The 18457-nt window shown below is 42.7% G+C and overlaps 1 protein-coding gene across 12 annotated transcripts in view; it reads right to left on the bottom strand.

Moving 5' to 3' along the window:
- LOC132398418 (caprin-2-like) overlaps positions 1 to 18457 on the bottom strand; it is a 76812-nt gene that overhangs the window by 35884 nt on the left and 22471 nt on the right. For 7 of the 12 annotated variants that reach the window (XM_059977820.1, XM_059977821.1, XM_059977822.1 and 4 more), the window contains 6 exons: positions 15548 to 15597; positions 15059 to 15166; positions 11122 to 11235; positions 5469 to 5606; positions 3592 to 3778; positions 3222 to 3407 (listed from right to left, as the gene is read on the bottom strand). In XM_059977820.1, coding sequence (XP_059833803.1) covers positions 3222 to 3407; positions 3592 to 3778; positions 5469 to 5606; positions 11122 to 11235; positions 15059 to 15166; positions 15548 to 15597 — 783 coding nt within the window. The remainder of the gene's footprint in view (positions 1 to 3221; positions 3408 to 3591; positions 3779 to 5468; positions 5607 to 11121; positions 11236 to 15058; positions 15167 to 15547; positions 15598 to 18457) is intronic. The other 5 variants (XM_059977811.1, XM_059977815.1, XM_059977816.1 and 2 more) reach the window with 4 other exon arrangements.

Genomic DNA, 18457 nt, shown 5'->3' with positions numbered 1-18457 from the left:
CCAGTTGAGAGGAGATGAGGCTTTTAAGTTGAGAGGAGACAGTCATAGAAAAGTACAGCACAGAAACAGGCCCTTTGGCCTATCTGGTCCATGTGAAACCATTTAAACTCCCAGCAACTTGTACTGGGACTGTAGCCCTACCTTCCATGTACCCATCCAAACTTCTCAAACATTGAAATCAAACTTGCGTGCACCATTTGCACTGGCAACTCATGTCCCCCTTGCTCTGAGTAGTTTCCCCTCATGTTCCCCTTGAAAATTTTCACCAATCACCCTTAACCCATGACCTCTAGTTGTAGATCAACCCAACCTCAGTGGAAAAAAAGCTATCTATACCCCTCAATTTTATATACCTCAATCTCCTCTCAATCTTCTACATTCCAAGGAATAAAGTCCTAACCTTTGCAATCTTCCAATACAACTGGGTCCTCCAGACCCAGCCGCATCCTTGTAAATTTCCTCTGAATTTTTTCCAAACTCACTTGCATGTTTCTTGTAGGTAGGTGACCAAAACTATGCACAACACCCCAAATTAGGCCTCACTAATGTCTTATACATATCCCACCTCCTGTACTCACTGATTTATGAAAACTAATATGCCAAAAGCTTTAAAACCCTATCAACCTGTGACTCCACTTGATGTTCTACCACATTCCTCAGTGCCCTACCATTCACTGTACCGTAGTTGGTCCTAACAAAATCCAACATCTCACCTCACGTGTGATGTAGGTGAGGTAGAGCTACTATGGCACTCAATGGAGATTCCATGTTAATCTACAAAAACAACTCAATTTCTGCCTTTGATGCCTCTCCTTTTCAGGGTGGATGGGGTTCTGCTGTAGACCCTGACCTGGACTTTGGTTCTTTTCAGTGGTGGGACCTGCTCTTGCAGGCAACACAACCAGCCGCTTTTCAACATCCCAAGGATGCAGCCTAGCAGATGAGCAAGTCTTCGGGGTTTGAGCTTTTGCGGCCCTGTGGATGGGCCGATTTTAAGCCAGTATTGCCAACTAAAGCGTAGTGGGAGAAATCGGATCTTTGGTTACAGCCTATCAGATGGAGGCTCTGTACTTGGCAAATCCCACTCTCCCTCTTCCTCACTGCTGGGGAAGAGACTGTTGCCGATTCTCCAGGCAGACAACTCAGGAAAAGAAAAGTGGCGCAACAGACTTTTAACACAGCAAACCCACAAGTTGCTTTGTTATGTCTTCCCTTTTGCTGTGTAAGGGGACACCCCTTTCCTTAGGGGCAGAGAGCCTGTGGTACATCCAATTGTCAGGTGAATGATTAGCTTTTGGTGTACTGCAGATTGTGGTCTTTCCTGGGGGCTTTGCTATTGCTTGCTTGGTGGGTGCTGGTGCTTTTTCGCAATAGTGGATGGGGGTAGGGCAGGGTCGTTGCTTTGCTGCTGCTTGTGCGTGGGAGGGCGAGTAGGAGTGTTTTGGAGTTCTAACACTTAACTGTCACTCATTCTTTGGGGACACTTCTGTTTTTGGGGATGTTTGCAAAGAACAAGAATTTCAGGATGTATATTGAATACACTTCTCTGAAAATAAATGGAACTATTGTCTACATTAAATTCCTCCTGCCATTTTTCAGCCCATTTTTCCCCCACTTGGTCCAAATTCCACTGCCATCCTCACTACACCACTGTTCTCAGTGTCATTCGCAAATGTTGATGTGATTCAGGGATGAAGTTTGGGATTTTACATGCTTAAATATTTAACTCAGGCCTTTGGAAAAAGTACAGTTGCTCCAAGGAAATTCTATCTGGAGTCGCTCCATGCATCTCAGAAAGTCCACCTGGAAAGAAAAATATCTAATTGCCTGAAAGTTTGTCACATTCTTTCTCCATCATGATTATGCATTGGCTGTTGCAATATTCAAAATTTGTGCAGATCGTGTATTCCAATGACAAGACCTGGCTTCTAGAGTTTTAATGCAGTTCACTGGTCATGAAACTAGCAAAATTCATACAGTGATTCATAACTAGAAGGATATTCATTTTAGTCAAGTGCTGAGTTCTCATAGCTGGTGTCAAGAGACAGCATGCAACATGCTCAAGTCTTTGCAACAAGTGTAGTTTCAGTTGGCCTTTCAAAGCTGAAGAACATAGAGGGGACTATTAAAGACTAGAGCATGGTGCATACATTCCTTCAATAGCACGTCCAATTATGGCAAAAGTTCATGGTGCATTGTTGGAGATCCAGGACGTGAACAGATGCTTATATCTTACAAATGCTCCCGAAGAATCCTACCAACTTCAATAGGCAAGGAAAACAGCAAACTCTTAAAGTAGATGAGTAATTGTGCTGATTTTCCCCAAAGCCAAGGGGTCAAGTACTTAATTTTTTTGTTTTAGTACTTTGAATGGAAGCTCTGATCTTGACGACTGTTTGAACTTAAAAGGCATTCAACCCAGTTTATTCCTCCACTGATTTCAGGCATCAAACTTTTTCCTCCATAACAAGGAATTTGTATATGAATGAAAGTTAATGTGCTGTACATCCCACTTGTAAGTTTTATTAGAATTCTAGTAAAACTCTTGGTTTGACATCATAAAATATATGGATGGAAGTAGAGGGCAAAACCATATCAAACCTTTCAGGGTATCCAACATCTTCAATTTATCCAGGTAGTAAAGCAGTAGGGTTTTACTTGTGTGAGGATTTCCCAACCAGCTGCTAATATCTAAACTTTGAGGTGGTGCCACATTAGCTGACCAGAGGACACATTCAAGTGGTGAAAACCCCATTAGGATTCAGCAGGACTAAGTAAGCAATGCCAACTCCAAACTGGTTTTCAACTCAACGAAGACTGCACCAAATGGTTTTTGCAGATCATCTCAGCACCAAGTCAACAAAAGCATTGAAACATGCTATTTAAGTTGATTAGAACAGACAATACTTGTATTCTGAAACAATTACTATAGCTCAAGACAATTTCCAAAACAGGGATTTTCTACAACAAATGATAAAGAAAGTGTCAGAACTGCCAACTTAGACAATTTTATTACCTTCAGCCAAGAGCAAACCTCAGTCAAACTTCAGCTGAAAGACGATACCAGGTAATAGCATCCTGGTTCTGCACCGGTAGCCTCATCTTTGTTAGGACTTGACCAAGTACCAGCTCAGAAGAAAATATTATTGAATAACCCACAATTAGCTCAAATTTCATTTCCTAAGAATAGCCATTTTTCTATCAGGAATATTTAAACTTACCCATTTGTACACCTTTGTATCCATTGCTAGAGCTGCGGTAAGCATTGCCAACTCCTCTGCTACCTCGCGAAGTCCCCCGTACAGCACCTCTGCTCCCAAAATAGGCTTGGTTTGGTCTTGGCAAAGTACTTTGCTGATTGTGAGTTAAAAATACTGGGGTCCCATTGGCAACAGTTGTAGTTTCATCTGTGAAACAAAATAAAGGCAAATTCCAATTCTAGATTATCATGACTACCAGGATAAAGCACCTAAAATCTACCAGTTAAAACTTGGAAATGTTTTCCTTTCAAGCCATTGAGACATAAACAGTAGATTCAAAATTAGTAGAAGCCAAGATATTCATGCACACTTCAAATATTAATTTCTATACCTGGCAAAGAATCCTGGGTCAGTGCATTTTGCTCCACTATGTATGTAGACGGTAGAGAGATGGGCTGAGGTGGTGTCTGAGTACTAGCGGTAATCAAACTTTGGTTGTAGACAGGAGAATATGGACCTTCAGATTTCACTTCCTGTTGATCACCTCGAGGAGGGAGGGGGGCATTAACTTTGAACACCTGCAAAAGAATGAAGTAAATTACCCTCACTACAGCATGTTAATCTTTAATTCAACATATTACTCAGGATACCGTTAGCAGGATCCTCAAAGCCCTGTCAAATCCTCTGTCTCCTCCTCCTCCACTCTACAATTCAAAGGGGCACAACATATTTAGATCCAGACAACTTTCTGGGGGAACCTGACAGGTTAGGCAGCATCTACAGAGCAAAGCCACTTAAGTTTGTGGTTCAAGCCCTGCATCAGGTGGTTGCAGTAACAGATGCTGCTCATGCTGGTGAGCTCCTCCAAGAGATTGGTCTTCTCTCTAGATTCAAGCATCTGTTTCTTTTATCCCCAAATATTTAGATCTAGTTTGATTCTAAGTGGCAAAGTCCTCACATGTACCCCGATTTATTCAGGTAATCAGATTTTCTCTGCTACTAGACAGAAGCTCTAACATTTGCAAATCTAGAGAAGTATGAACTTTAAATGTGGGCTGTATTGCTTCTGCAAAGATCCCATAGCAAGGAGATTTGAAAAATTAAAACTCTGGTAATGTCAAAACCATTCTGACCCAAGACTGCCAAGTCCCACATCTGTCTATCCCACAACTTTTCCCTTTGGTCTTTAACCTTTAAAGCTCAGTTTAAGAAAAGCTAGGAGGTTTGTTGTAAGTGGGCCATTTCCTATTTCAAATTTGTAGTCTAGTTTAATTTAATAAGCAAAGTGGTTAAAAAAATTTTAAATCGCCATGGTCAGTGAAGTGCCAAAATATTAAATTCTGGGCACGACTTGAAATCAAGCACCAATACAAAATTACAATCAGATAAAATTGGATCAAAGTTATTTACAATACAAATGCAGTGATTTGACATTTACTCTTAAGGCTTGTATCACAGTTTGATTGCATGCTTTATGCTACAAATTTGATATGAAATAATAAACATCTTGTTGATATTTAAGACAGGACTAAAGTAAAATGAATTTTTTATTGCTAAACACCAAATCTATAGACAAAGAATGCAAGTTGCTCAGTTGGACAGCAATCTAATGTAAATATGGAAAATCCTGTCCAAACAAAGACAAACTCATTAATAACAAAGAAAGCTCCATCTACTGCTGAAGCTGTAGAAGTGCCACCTGATTCAGTCAATACCAACCTCTCAAAATAGCAAGGATATCTGATGTCTCATACTGAAGTCAGCTTGCAAAAATTGGTTTAAAATATTGACTCAAATGCATGCCCTTTTTCATTTTGGGAAACCCATTTCATTTTGCTATGTATCATTTGTTAACAATGACCTTATCAAGCAATTAACAAGCCTTGATGATTATTGGAACTGAGAAAGCAAACAAGTTTGTTGGACTCCTGGTGAACTTGATTTAAAACTATGCTTGATTAATTTTTAAGTAGTAAACAACATACAAAATGAACAGCTTTACTTTTAAATAGACGTATAATGGTTCAACTATCATTATTGTAACAAGCTAATATGACTGCCCAGTGGCAACTTAGCCAAACATTTGGCTTCATTTGGTCAACCCAAATGCCATGCTTTTTAGGAACTATTGGAAATATCATCTCCAAATGCAGAAAAGAAGCAAGACATCATTTTATCCCAAGCATCCCATATACAACAAATTGCCTTGGGAAAGGTATGCCAAGACAAGAAGATGTCAGCAAAGTTAAACCAGTCTCAGTCACTCACAGTGTGCATAGACTGAAAGGGTGTGGTCTTCACGCTAACTGGAGAACTGCTTACTGGAGTCTGCTGTACTTGTCCTTGGGATACTGGAGTTATTGCTGTGTTTGAAGTGGTCTGATCACTGGTCAAAGGAGACACCTGCTACAGTTGATAGAAGAGGAAAACTGAATCAAAATAACCAGCAGATACTGGTTTTCAAACAGACAATTAAATAATTACCAAAGATAACTGGTCAACATGCAAAGGATTAGTCCATATTGACCACAAACATACAACTTGCCAATTTAATGCCTGGGTGGTTTTAAAAGTAGATTGCGACAATCAGAAATAAGAAAGTGGTAGCAGTAATGTTGGTTAGGTGCAAAATCAACACAGGAAACTAACCACTGTTTGGATTTAGAGCTGCAGCCAAAATCCTCCCTCAAATCTAAGCATGAAACATAATTGCACATGCTGGGATCTGAATTAACAGTAAATGCTAGAACTCTAGTAAAAGCAGCATCTGCAGAAAGAAATCAGTTAGTGTTTTGGTTCAGCAATCCTTGGTAAGAACTAGGGAACTTAAGTTATCAACTGAAACATTGACTGGTTTCTCTTTCCACAGTTGCTACCTGACTGGCTGTATTCTTCCCAGTGTGTGAGTCAAGAATAGTAATCCCCTGTGTAGTAACATCCATTTGTTATTTTAACATTTTAATGTTTCATTCATGTCATATTCCCCCTATTAGTCCTGCAAAGCTGAAGGCAATGATTCTTTGTTTCCACTTCTGCTGGTTTCATTCTTGGATATTTAACTATTTTGCTTTGCAGTTTATCAAACTCTTAAATATCTTGCCAAGCAAGTCTGACGTAACACTGCACTACTCTGCTGCGGTTAGACATCTCTAAACAATATTTACTGAGTAGTGATTTGTTATTTTCCTCAGGTTGTGACCAATTTGCTAAAAGCTAGAGTTGAAATTATAAAACTGCTAAGCTGCCAAGTTTACAGAAATTTACAGAGTCAAATACCAAATGTTAATTGTTACACCCAAATGAAAAGTGAACTTGCTGAAAACTTTGATTATCTTAGTCTTATGGCTTTAAAAGCACATGGCAATTAGGATTTTTGGGGGGAGAAAATTGGATGCATTCTGTGCACAACACTGAAGACAACTGATCGCAAAGGTTTTTTTAATAGACTGAAGTGTTTCATTTTAGATGGTTGAACTTGAAGACACAGGGTTAATGGCATGACTCTTCGCAGTGTGGAGACACAGAGGGATCTTGGGGTCAACATCCATAGATGAATTAAGGTTGCTGTGCAAGTTGATTGGGTGGTTAAGGTATACAGTGTGTTGGACTTCATTAGTCAGGGTACCGAGTTCAGGAGCTGCAAGGTAATGTTATGGCTCTAAATCTAGTCAGATCACTCAGTATTGTGCTCAATTCTGGTTGCATCCAAGGTTGGGAAAGTTTTACAAGGATGCTGAGGAGACACACCAGAATGTAACTTGGATTAGAAATCACGTCAATTGAGGATACGTTGAGCAAGCTAGGGCTTCCACCCCCCCCCCCCAAAAAAAAACCTTGGAGTAAAGGAGCAAGAAAGGTGACTTGATAGGAGGTGCAAGACAAGAGGCATTGATCAAGTGGACAGCCAGTGCCTCCCTTCCCCGTCCCCAAAGACTAATAAGTGGGGCGTAACTCTGAAGGTGACTGGAGAAAAGTATAGGGGTCTGTCAGAGGTAATTTTTTTTTAATTATAAAACAAAGTGCTGGGAGCATTAAGGCAAATACATTAGGGAGATACAAGAGACTTATATAGTCAAATGAATTCAAGAAAAAAGTGGAGGGTTATGTAGAAGGGAAGTGTTCTATTGATCTTTTATTTAAAAGGTTGGCACAGCATCATGCCCTGTACTGTTCTACAAACCCCCATTTCCAGAAAAGTTGGGATATTTTCCAAAATGCAATAAAAACAAAAATCTGTGATATGTTAATTCACGTGAACCTTTATTTAACTGACAAAAGTACAAGATTTTCAATAGTTTTACTGACCAACTTAATTGTATTTTGTAAATATACACAAATTTAGAATTTGATGGCTGCAACACACTCAAAAGTTGGGGAAGAGTTAAAATAAGATTGAAAAGTGCATAGAATATTCAAGTAACACTGGTTGGAAGACTCTACATTAAGCAGGCTAATTGGTAGCAGGTGAGGTATCATGACTGGGTATAAAAGTAGCGTCCATCAAAGGCTCAGTCTCTGTAAGCAAGGATGGGTCGTGGCTCACCCCTTTGTGCCAAAATTCGTGACAGAATTGTTAGTCAGTTCAAAAGGAATATTTCCCAACGCAAGATTGCAGAGAATTTAGGTCTTTCAACATCTACAGTACATAATATTGTGAAAAGACTCAGAATTCAGAGACATCTCAGTGCGTAAAGGGCAAGGTCGAATGCCCTGTTGAATGCGCATGATCTTCAAGCCCTCAGGTGGCACTGCCTAAGAAATCATCATGCTACTGTGACAATTATAGCCACCTGGACTTGGGAGTACTTCGGAAAACCATTGTCACTTAACAGTCTGTCTTTGCATCCAGAAATGCAACTTGAAACTATATTACGCAAGGAGGAAGCCATACATTAACTCTATGCAGAAATGCCAGTGAGTTCTCTGGGCCTGAGCTCATCTCAGATGGACCGAAAGACTGGAACCGTGTGCTGTGGTCAGATGAGTCCACATTTCAGCTAGTTTTTGGAAAAAAACAGGCGTCGAGTTCTCCGTGCCAAAGATGAAAATGACCATCCTGATTGTTATCAGCGAAAGGTGCAAAAGCCAGCATCTGTGATGGTATGGGGGTGCATCAGTGCCCACAGCATGGGTGAGTTGCATGTATGTGAAGGTACCAGTGACTGAGGTGTATATTAGGATTTTAGAGAGACATATGTTGCCATCAAGGCGACGTCTCTTCCTGGATCACTGTGGAGATGCAAGGAGTGATTGATAAATTCGTGGCCTTGGGCAGGAGTAAATTTTAGAACACCTCGCACATTTATTTTTCAGCATTGTCCCCTCCTGCATTTACACATTTCAGCTGTCGTGGAACATATGGATCTTGGACCTCCAGAAAGTGTCCACAGATGGGTGATTGATAAGTTTGTGGCTTACGGTAGAAGGAGACAGCTCTCATTACATGTACATGCAGGTTAACACTTTTGAGTGATTATGCAGAAAGTTTGAAATTAATAACTCATCTCCTTCTACCTTAGGCCACAACTTATCAATCATCCCTCATAGATGAGTCAGGACATCCAAGCAGGACGAGGCAGGAATAAAATGTATGAAATAGCCAGATTCCCCTCTTTTAAGGGACTCGTTGAAAATTAATGCAAGCCGACATTCAGGAGAATGTGCTGCTCCTTGGGAAGTGCTAAAGCATCTTTTAAGTTTGCACAAAACAGGTGTCAACATTTAATTTATTCCCTCCATGAAAGCTGCCTCACCTGCTGAATTCCTCCAGCATGTTGTGTGTGTTTGTATTTAATATTTCATCCATAAATGATCACTCACAACAGTATAACTAAACCTCAGCACTAGTACCAGTGGATCAGCCCACAGTATGTACTTGACTCAAGAGTAAGATTTGAATCGGGGCAGGAACATCTTGCCCTCTGTGTGTTTGCATTGCACCTCAGGCTCATACCTCACGTTTGACATATGTCACCTGGTTCTCACATTGAAAATGTTCAGTCAGGTAAATGCCTCATTGAAGGATAGGTCCAATTGAATAGTCTGCCAGCATGTCTGAACTCTTAAAAGGAAGGGAAAGAAGTAGAGGGCAGATTGTTTTTTACCTTCAGAGAATGCTTCATTTACAAACCCTATTTCCAGAAAAGTTGGGATATTTTCCAAAATGCAATAAGAACAAAAATCTGTGATACGTTAATTCACGTGAACCCTTATTTAACTGAGAAAAGGACAAAGAAAAGATTTTCAATAGTTTTACTGACCAACTTAATTGTATTTTGAAAATATACACAAATTTAGAATTTGTTGGCTGCAACACACTCAACAAAAGTTGGGACAGAGTTAAAATAAAATTGAAAAGTGCACAGAATATTCAAATAACACCATTTTGGAAGACTCCACATTAAGCAGGCTAATTGGTAGCAGATGAGGTATCATGACAGGGTATAAAAGTAGCATCCATCAAAGGCTTAGTCTTTGCAAGCAAGGATGGGTTGTGGCTCACCCCTTTGTGCCAAAATTCGTGAGAGAATTGTTAGTCAGTTCAAAAGGAACATTTCCCAATGCAAGATTGCAGGGAAGTTAGGTTTTTCAACATCTACAGTACATAATATTGTGAAAAGATTCAGAGAATTCAGAGGCATCTCAGTGCGTAAAGGGCAAGGTCGGAAACCACTGTTGAATGCGCGTGATCTTCGAGCCCTCAGGCGGCACTGCCTAAGAAACCGTCATGCTACTGTGACAATTATAGCCACCTGGGCTCGGGAGTACTTTGGAAAACCATTGTCACTTAATACAGTCCGTCACTGCATCCAGAAATGCAACTTGAAGCTGTATTACGCAAGGAGGAAGCCATACATCAACTCTATGCAGAAACGCCGGCGAGTTCTGTGGGCCCGAGCTCATCTCAGATGGACTGAAAGACTGTGGAACCGTGTGCTGTGGTCAGATGAGTCCACATTTCAGCTAGTTTTTGGAAAAAACGGGCATCGAGTTCTCCATGCCAAAGATGAAGACGACCATCCTGATTGCTATCAGTGTAAGATGCAAAAGCCAGCACCTGTGATGGTATGGGGATGCATCAGTGCCCACAGCATGGGTAAGTTGCATGTATGTGAAGGTATCATTGACTCTGAGGCGTATATTAGGATTTTAGAGAGACATATGTTGCCATTAAGGCGACATCTCTTCCCGGGACGTCCATGCTTATTTCAGCAGGACAATGCCAGACCACATTCTGCACGGGCTACAACAGCGTGGCTTTGTAGACACAGAGTGCGTGTGCTTGACTGGCCTGCTGCCAGTCCAGATCTATCTCCTATTGAAAATGTATGGCGCATCATGAAGAGGAGAATCAGACAACGGAGACCACGGACTGTTGAGCAGCTGAAGTCTTGTATCAAGCAAGAATGGACAAAATTTCCAATTGCAAATCTACTACAATTAGTATCCTCAGTTCCAAAATGATTAAAAAGTGTTATTAAAAGGAAAGGTGATGTAACACAATGGTAAACATGCCTCTGTCCCAACTTTTGTTGAGTGTGTTATAGCCATCAAATTCTAAATTTGTGTATATTTACAAAATACAATTAAGTTGGTCAGTAAAACTATCGAAAATCTTTTCTTTGTACTTTTGTCAGTTAAATAAAGGTTCACATGAATTAACATATCACAGCTTTTTGTTTTTATTGCATTTTGGAAAATATCCCAACTTTTCTGGAAATGGGGTTTGTACATACATGTTGGTTTTCCATTCTAATATCGACCATGTGATTAAAATCCTTATTATCCATGAAGATTTTAAGAACAGGAACATGTTTAATCAAAGTTGTTGCAATAAGTTTAGTAAATACATACGTCCAGATACTCAGTTTGCACACAATTCAGTAACTTGTATTTCAAATGGTAAAAGTAGAAGCCTCACCTGATTTGATTTCAGTGATGATTGTGTTAAAGATTCAGTGATGGGTGTACTGGTTTTGTATACCTGGGATGTAGCAATGAATTCTTCACTTTTTGAATTCGGTGCATTAGAAACCTGGTAGAAAGAAGTTCAGAGCTATTGACTATTTTAATAACAGCTTAAGTGAATTTCAGCTGCTTCAACTTCTCACCATTCTGTCTTCTGAAGCTTATTCCATTTAACAAAGATGAAGTAGCAACTAAGCTATAACTTTCCTCGTCTCATTTGTGGAACAGCAAGCACAGCTTTCAACATGGAATGGGGGAGTGGTGAGATGAAGGAAAGAAAAACAAGTTGTGGCAATTTGGTTGTGCAGAAATCCAACATTTTAGATAAGCCAACCTCCAGAACCATCTTTATTAACTCCTTGAACAATTTTTTTTTGATCATTTCATATTGGATTTTTTGATCCATCTGCATCTTAACTGATAACTATAACCAATAAAATAGTTCGCCAGATGCATGAAGTTGCAGGTATCATCAAATGCACACTGGAATTGAGCCACTGTAGCATTACATCAATTTAGTGCTTTCCAAATGAGTTAGTTCAGGGATTGAATGCACAAGTATTACCTTGTTGGGTGGGGTCTATTATAATAGATTATAGTCTTGCATTACAGGCAGTCCCTGAGTTACGAATGTCCGACTTACCATAAAACCAACCTGAGCACATCAAATGCCAGGACACAACGTGAAAAGCAGAATGCTCAACACAATCACACACAAAGTGCAGATAAAGAATGAAATTAAACTAAAGTTTGGTGTCCGACTCTGAATGCATGTAGCAATGCTGCAGGAAATCAGTGGGTTAATTATGAGACTAACCCAGGAAGGCATTGAAATGCATACACTCACTCAGAATGACAAGGCAATGTTTGTTTGAGAGCGAATAAACATGTGCAAATGTGTTTGCTGAGTCCTCTCCGTCACACCAACTGTACTAGAGAATTCCCCTTTTGAATTTCCTCCTCACCTGATAGTGATACAATGCACTTAGCATTATAGTTTCCTCTTACTGGAGAGAAGCCCAGCAAAAGCTCCTTATGGAGTAATAGTTTCAACATAGTAGTGAATTTGTTAATACAGCAAAGAACAGAAATTTAAGTGCAAAGAAAGTCACCTTAACTGATCTTTGCCTCACTGTGTGAGCTTGGATAGAATAGGGAAAGCAATTACTCAAACTACTGGGGATCCAGCAAACTACTGGGAAATCCTGCAAATTACAGCAAACTATTGGGGATCCCCAGCTTGGCTGAGCCCTACAACTGCAAATCCAGACTCCCCAAAACTGCAATCAGTTTAAGTCCAGGAATGAAGCACATTCAGTTGTCAATAGAGACCAGCAGGATTCATCTATTGGCTGAGAAGCAGCAACACTAACTTTTCCAGCGAGAAGTTTTAAATAAAAAAAAGTGATAATGACCGTGATCCACAGTGAAGCACAAATTAAAATGAGAGAAAACTTCACCTGGTGTTTGGCCACTGCACTGGCATAATCCAAAATTAAGATTTTTTAAAGAATCACTTGCACGAGCACTACTCGCAGCCAACTCAATTTGAGCAAGAACAATGACAAGTCAATGTGAAGCACTAGAGCAAAATTAGTGATAATCCCTTGAAATTTCAAAGGCAGACCACTCTGAGCAATACAGCAAGTGAGAAGGCATAGTTTGAAAGGGCAGAGTTGTTGAAGATAAATAGGAACGTTAGATGGAAAGAATGGCATTGCTGTTCTTGAACAAGAGCAGAGGATATGAAAGCAGGCATCATGAAGCAGCATCGTTGCTGGATGCAGTAGGCTGTTTGACAAGGGCAACTAAGTGAGGGTGTTGAAAGGTCACAAGTACAAGGAAAATAGATCAGGGACCAAATGTATAGAACTAGATGAAGAATGGAAGAGGCAAATAGACACAGTTCCAGTTATTACAAGTTTGTGATCATTTGTCTTGACATTTCGTGATGCATTGCTGACCAAAGCAAAATTATAGGCAAAAGTTGTCAATAGACTTAAATGTAGAAGCTGGTGAAACTTGACAGGCTGGGGGAAAACAGCATTGATTATAGATTTGCCAGTTGTTTTCAACAATGGAAAATACAGCAGAAATTAAATAAGCTGCTGATGTTGGCACAACTAATGTTGGAATTATTAGTTCTGATGAAGTGTCTTTGATTCATTCCACAAATGCTCATTTTATCTGCAGTGTTTCCAGTTCCAAAACAAGACAAACAGGCAATCATAACTTAACTCTGGTTATTTTTTTTTTTAAGAGCACAAGTAAAATGATGGAAACAAAAGAAGTTTATTGAGTTAAGGGAGGTAGACCACAGCTGGTAGACACTCCAGACCAGAGTGAGCTAAAGAGAATGCTTTAGAGCAAGACTACCACCACTCTTCCCATGAAGCATTCTTCTTCCTTCAGAGACTTTCAGTGGAAGATGGAGCGTGACTGAATTCATCCCATTCTGATCTCACTACACACAAACTCCCAAACAGTGACAAGGCAAATTTGTTCTCACTTTCCACCCCAGTTTTGACAGTCATCAAATGTTTCTACAGCATTCAAAAGCTTCTGCTCAATACCTGGTTTGTGCAATTAACTCATCTAGTGCAGAACGAACGAATGCTATGCTCCACCTCAGCCCCATTTTCTGAATAATTTAAATTGTACTTAATCCAATGGGCTATTTGCTGATCTTGCAGTGGCAAAGAAGAATGAAAAATATCTGCTATTAGGCATGTATGTGACTAATTGGCATTGTAATTAGCAGTTTTGAAATGCTGCCATCAATTCTTCCACTCCTGCAGAAATTTATCTCCACTTCATTTCTGCCTCAGGGTATACACTCAGGATTTTAAATCAACACATCTAATCAAAGCCTGATTAATATCATTGCCAAAAGATCTCCTCAATCCTTGTTGCAAATGTCATATCTCACACTCAAGTTTCCTTGAATTTTATTTGTACACCAAGTTAAACCCAAGTCATACTGAATTCATTCACCAGAGAATGGCCCTTGCACTTAACACCTGTGCAAAACAGTTCTTTACCAATCTGCTTCAACTGAAGAAGCATCTTCAAAAAATAAAAAAGGTCAAGGTAATCTAAGAAAGGTTTATTAGTTCTCAACAGAAGTATGTACTAAAAAAAGGTGTATTAAAAAACATGACTTGACTGAGGAAAAGACTGAAGATCTATAGTCTGCTACAGATTTCAAGGTCCAACATACATTGCTTCTTACGTTTATATTGAGGCATGGACTACCTGCATCCTAGACAAAGCTAAGGGAGTAGCTACTATTAGAATTCGTCTCCAAAAAAATCCAGAACTGACTGGCAGAATAAACCAATAGCCCTCCACCCAGCAAAGAAAACGTCACTCAGCTCCATGGCTAGACACCAGATTCTCCAAACATCTAATCTCCAAACATCTCTGTTATGGAAATCTCCTGGCATGAAAGAGCTGAAGACAAATCAGTCTTTATTTTTAGTCTGAAACTGTGACTGCTCAAAATACAGAAGTGGCATTTGAGACGACACTAGGAGAGAAAACAAGTTCATGCATAACACGCACACAATACCTCCTCCCAAACTACAGAGCCATCATCAAACACCTGTCCCACCAAATGGGTAGCATCTGCAGTTCAATACTGGGTTCTGAAACGGTCATGCAGATAAAGTAAGCAATCTGTGATTGAGAACGGGGACTGAAGGGTCCATGGACCCCAAGATAGGAACCCCTGATCTAGGACTACTTTCCAAGAACTCCCATCTTTAAAAATATTACAATTTATTCTATTTTAAACTCAGATTTATTTCCCCACCTCTCCTTTACTAAGTGCACTTAAGCAACACCAGTCAACTCAAGTTTGAATACAATTCATTGTTAAATCGGCTCACCTGTGAAATTTGTCCTGAAAGATCAGTTGTAGAATCAGACAATGAAGATTGGTCATCTGAACCAGAACTAACCCCAGTACTGGCAAGGACACTTAATTCTGTTGCAGGCTGAGAAAAAAAGTGACAATTTACTTCATGTGAGCTTTAATTTTTTTGTATGGGGGTGGGGAAGAGGGGGTAGAGAGAAACACAGATGGATGTGAAATAAAACATGTACTCTCACAAACTTACTCTTGCAAAACCATAGGGCTACAACGATGGTGGGAAACTTAAGAAACTGCAGAATTAATCAAAGCCCAACTCGTTTCACAATGAAAGATCTCAACTTGGATATCTCAAGGCAATTACTAATGCCATAGGCACAGGTTACGGTTTGATATACAGTCAGCCATTGACTATTCCAGTTATGTCAATTTGGACATTTCCAAGTTAGACCATCTGCCATTGTAATCGGTAAGCCTTTTAGTATTTAAATATCATAGTTCTTACCTTGGGTGATGATGGAACAATTTCAGTCTTTTGTTTCTGTTCTTTTAGAGCTAAATCAAGAAAAAAGTTAAACCAACAGAACAGACCATATAAACTGTCCAATAAGCTTTGTTACACATGAAAAAAAAACACAAGCCAACAGCAACTCGCATTCTGGCAATCTTATTTTAACACCAAAAAGTGTGAACCATCATCTTTGCTATCACTATCATAAGCAAGCTAGACAACATCTCCTGTAAAAGTATACTCTAAACACTAGCATTTAGGGCAGAAGTCACAAAGTACCCTTCATCTCCACAATGTGGTATTGTAGCGCCTCATTTCCTAGCGTATCCGAACCGACTCACAATTAGATAGCCTACGGGGGTTTGCGAGCACAGAGCTTTGGAGCCTCTTCGCCATGGGGGGCCGGTTGACAGAGGCTTAAAAGTGAGGCTGAAGTTTTCGAATAAAGTTTTTCCTTCGACTGCAGTTACCGACTCCGTGTCGTAATTTTAGCGCTGCTTGTAGCACACCGCTACAATTGGTGACCCCGACGGTCCAAACGATTTTTGGACCAGAAATGACCGACGCCACCTCTGTTCATGCGGTTTCGTTGAAACTGCCGGGTTTCTGGACACAGCGCCCGGACCTATGGTTCCAGCAAGCCGAAGCCCAATTCCACGTTCGCCGGATCACCTCAGAAGACACCCGCTACTACTACGTGGTGGGCTCCCTCGACCAGGACACAGCTGCCCAGGTCGCGGAGTTCGTACAGTCGCCCCCGGCAGACGGCAAGTACACGGAATTCAAAGCCCTGCTCCTCAGGACTTTCGGACTCTCACGGCGCGAGCGGGCTGCCCGTTTACTGCACCTGGATGGCTTGGGCGACAGACCTCCATCGGCTTTAATGAATGAGATGTTGTCTCTGGCCGAGGGACACACAGGCCTCATGTTTGAGCAGGCATTCCTGGAGCAGCTGCCCGAGGACATACGCCTGCTGCTGTCCGACGCGGATTTCAGTGACCCCCGGAAGGTGGCAGCCCGGGCGGACTTGCTGTGGAACGCCAAAAAGGTGAGCGGGGCGTCCATCGCACAGATCTCCCAGCCACGCTCCCGGCAGCAAACCAGTCCAGGCCCGGCCGCAGAGCCCACTAACCCCCGGCCCAATGACCACTGGTGCTTCTACCACCAGCGGTGGGGCGCAGAAGCCCGCCGTTGCCGCCCGCCCTGCAAGTTCCCGGGAAACGCCAGGGCCAGCCGCCGCTGATGGCTACGGCGGCTGGCCATCGGGATAGCCTCCCGTATGTGTGGGATAGAAGGTCGGGACGCCGGTTTTTGGTCGATACTGGGGCTGAGATCAGCGTTTTACCTCCGACGAGTTACGACACCCGCAGCAGGGCACCGGGTCCCCCCCTGAGGGCCGCGAATGGCAGCACAGTAAGGACCTATGGCACCCGTCAGGTGCAGCTACTGTTCGGCCCCAGCCAGTTCACGTGGGACTTCACACTGGCCGCCGTAGCCCAACCGCTTCTGGGTGCGGATTTTTTGCGAGCTCACAGCCTGCTGGTTGACCTGCCCAGGAAGAGACTGGTACACGCCGAGACCTTTCAGACGTTCTCCCTGGGCGCGGCCCAGTTGCCAGCCCCTCACCTCGGCTCCATCACGCTGTCCGACAACGACTTCACCAGGGTCCTGGCGGAGTTCCCATCGGTTCTGGCACCGCAGTTCACAGCAGCCATGCCCAGGCACGGCGTACAGCACCACATCCCGACACAGGGACCACCCCTCCATGCCCGTGCTCGGCGGCTTCCCCCGGACAAGCTCCGACTGGCGAAGGAGGAGTTCCAGAGAATGGAGGAATTGGGGATCATCCGGCGGTCCGACAGCCCCTGGGCTTCCCCCCTGCACATGGTGCCCAAAGCGACGGGGGGCTGGAGACCGTGCGGCGACTACCGCAGGCTGAACGAGGCTACCACACCGGACCGCTACCCTGTGCCGCACATTCAGGACTTTGCGGCAAACCTGCACGGCGCCCGGATCTTCTCCAAGGTCGACCTTGTCCGAGGGTACCATCAAATCCCGATGCATCCTGACGACGTCCCCAAAACGGCTCTCATCACCCCGTTTGGCCTCTTCGAGTTCCTCCGCATGCCGTTCGGCCTGAAGAATGCCGCACAGACGTTCCAGCGGTTAATGGACGCGGTGGGACGGGACCTGGACTTCGCGTTCATCTATTTGGATGACATCCTCATAGCCAGCGGCAGTCGTCAGGAGCATCTGTCCCACCTCCGTCAACTCTGCGCCCGACTGAGTGAGTACGGTCTTACAATCAACCCTGCCAAATGCCAGTTCGGACTTGATACCATTGACTTCCTGGGCCACAGGATTACTAAAGACGGGGCAGCCCCTCTGCCCGCTAAGGTAGATGCGGTCCGCCACTTCCCCCGACCCACCACGATCAAAGGCCTTCAGGAATTCGTAGGTATGGTCAATTTCTACCGCCGCTTCCTCCCTTCAGCTGCCCGGATCATGCGCCCCCTGTTCGCCCTGATGTCGGGTCCGAGCAAGGACATTACCTGGGACGAGGAGTCCGCCGCCGCTTTCGTTCAAACGAAGGAAGCTTTGGCTGACGCCGCAATGCTAGTACATCCCAGAATGGACACCCCTACCGCCCTCACAGTGGACGCATCAAACACGGCAGTCGGTGGGGTGCTGGAGCAGCTCATCGCAGGTCGCTGGCAACCCCTGGCGTTTTTCAGCAAACACCTGCGGCCACCCGAGCTCAAGTACAGTGCTTTTGACCGGGAACTGTTGGCGCTCTACCTGGCAATCCGGCATTTCAGGTACTTCCTAGAAGGTCGGCCCTTCACCGCATTCACGGACCACAAACCGCTTACCTTTGCGTTTACGAAAGCATCCGACCCCTGG

The sequence above is a fragment of the Hypanus sabinus genome, chromosome 8 (genome assembly GCF_030144855.1).
Source record: "Hypanus sabinus isolate sHypSab1 chromosome 8, sHypSab1.hap1, whole genome shotgun sequence".
Taxonomy (NCBI): Eukaryota; Metazoa; Chordata; class Chondrichthyes; order Myliobatiformes; family Dasyatidae; genus Hypanus; species Hypanus sabinus.
The sequence above is the reverse complement of the archived record's forward strand: the minus strand, read 5'-3'. Positions and strand labels throughout refer to the sequence as shown.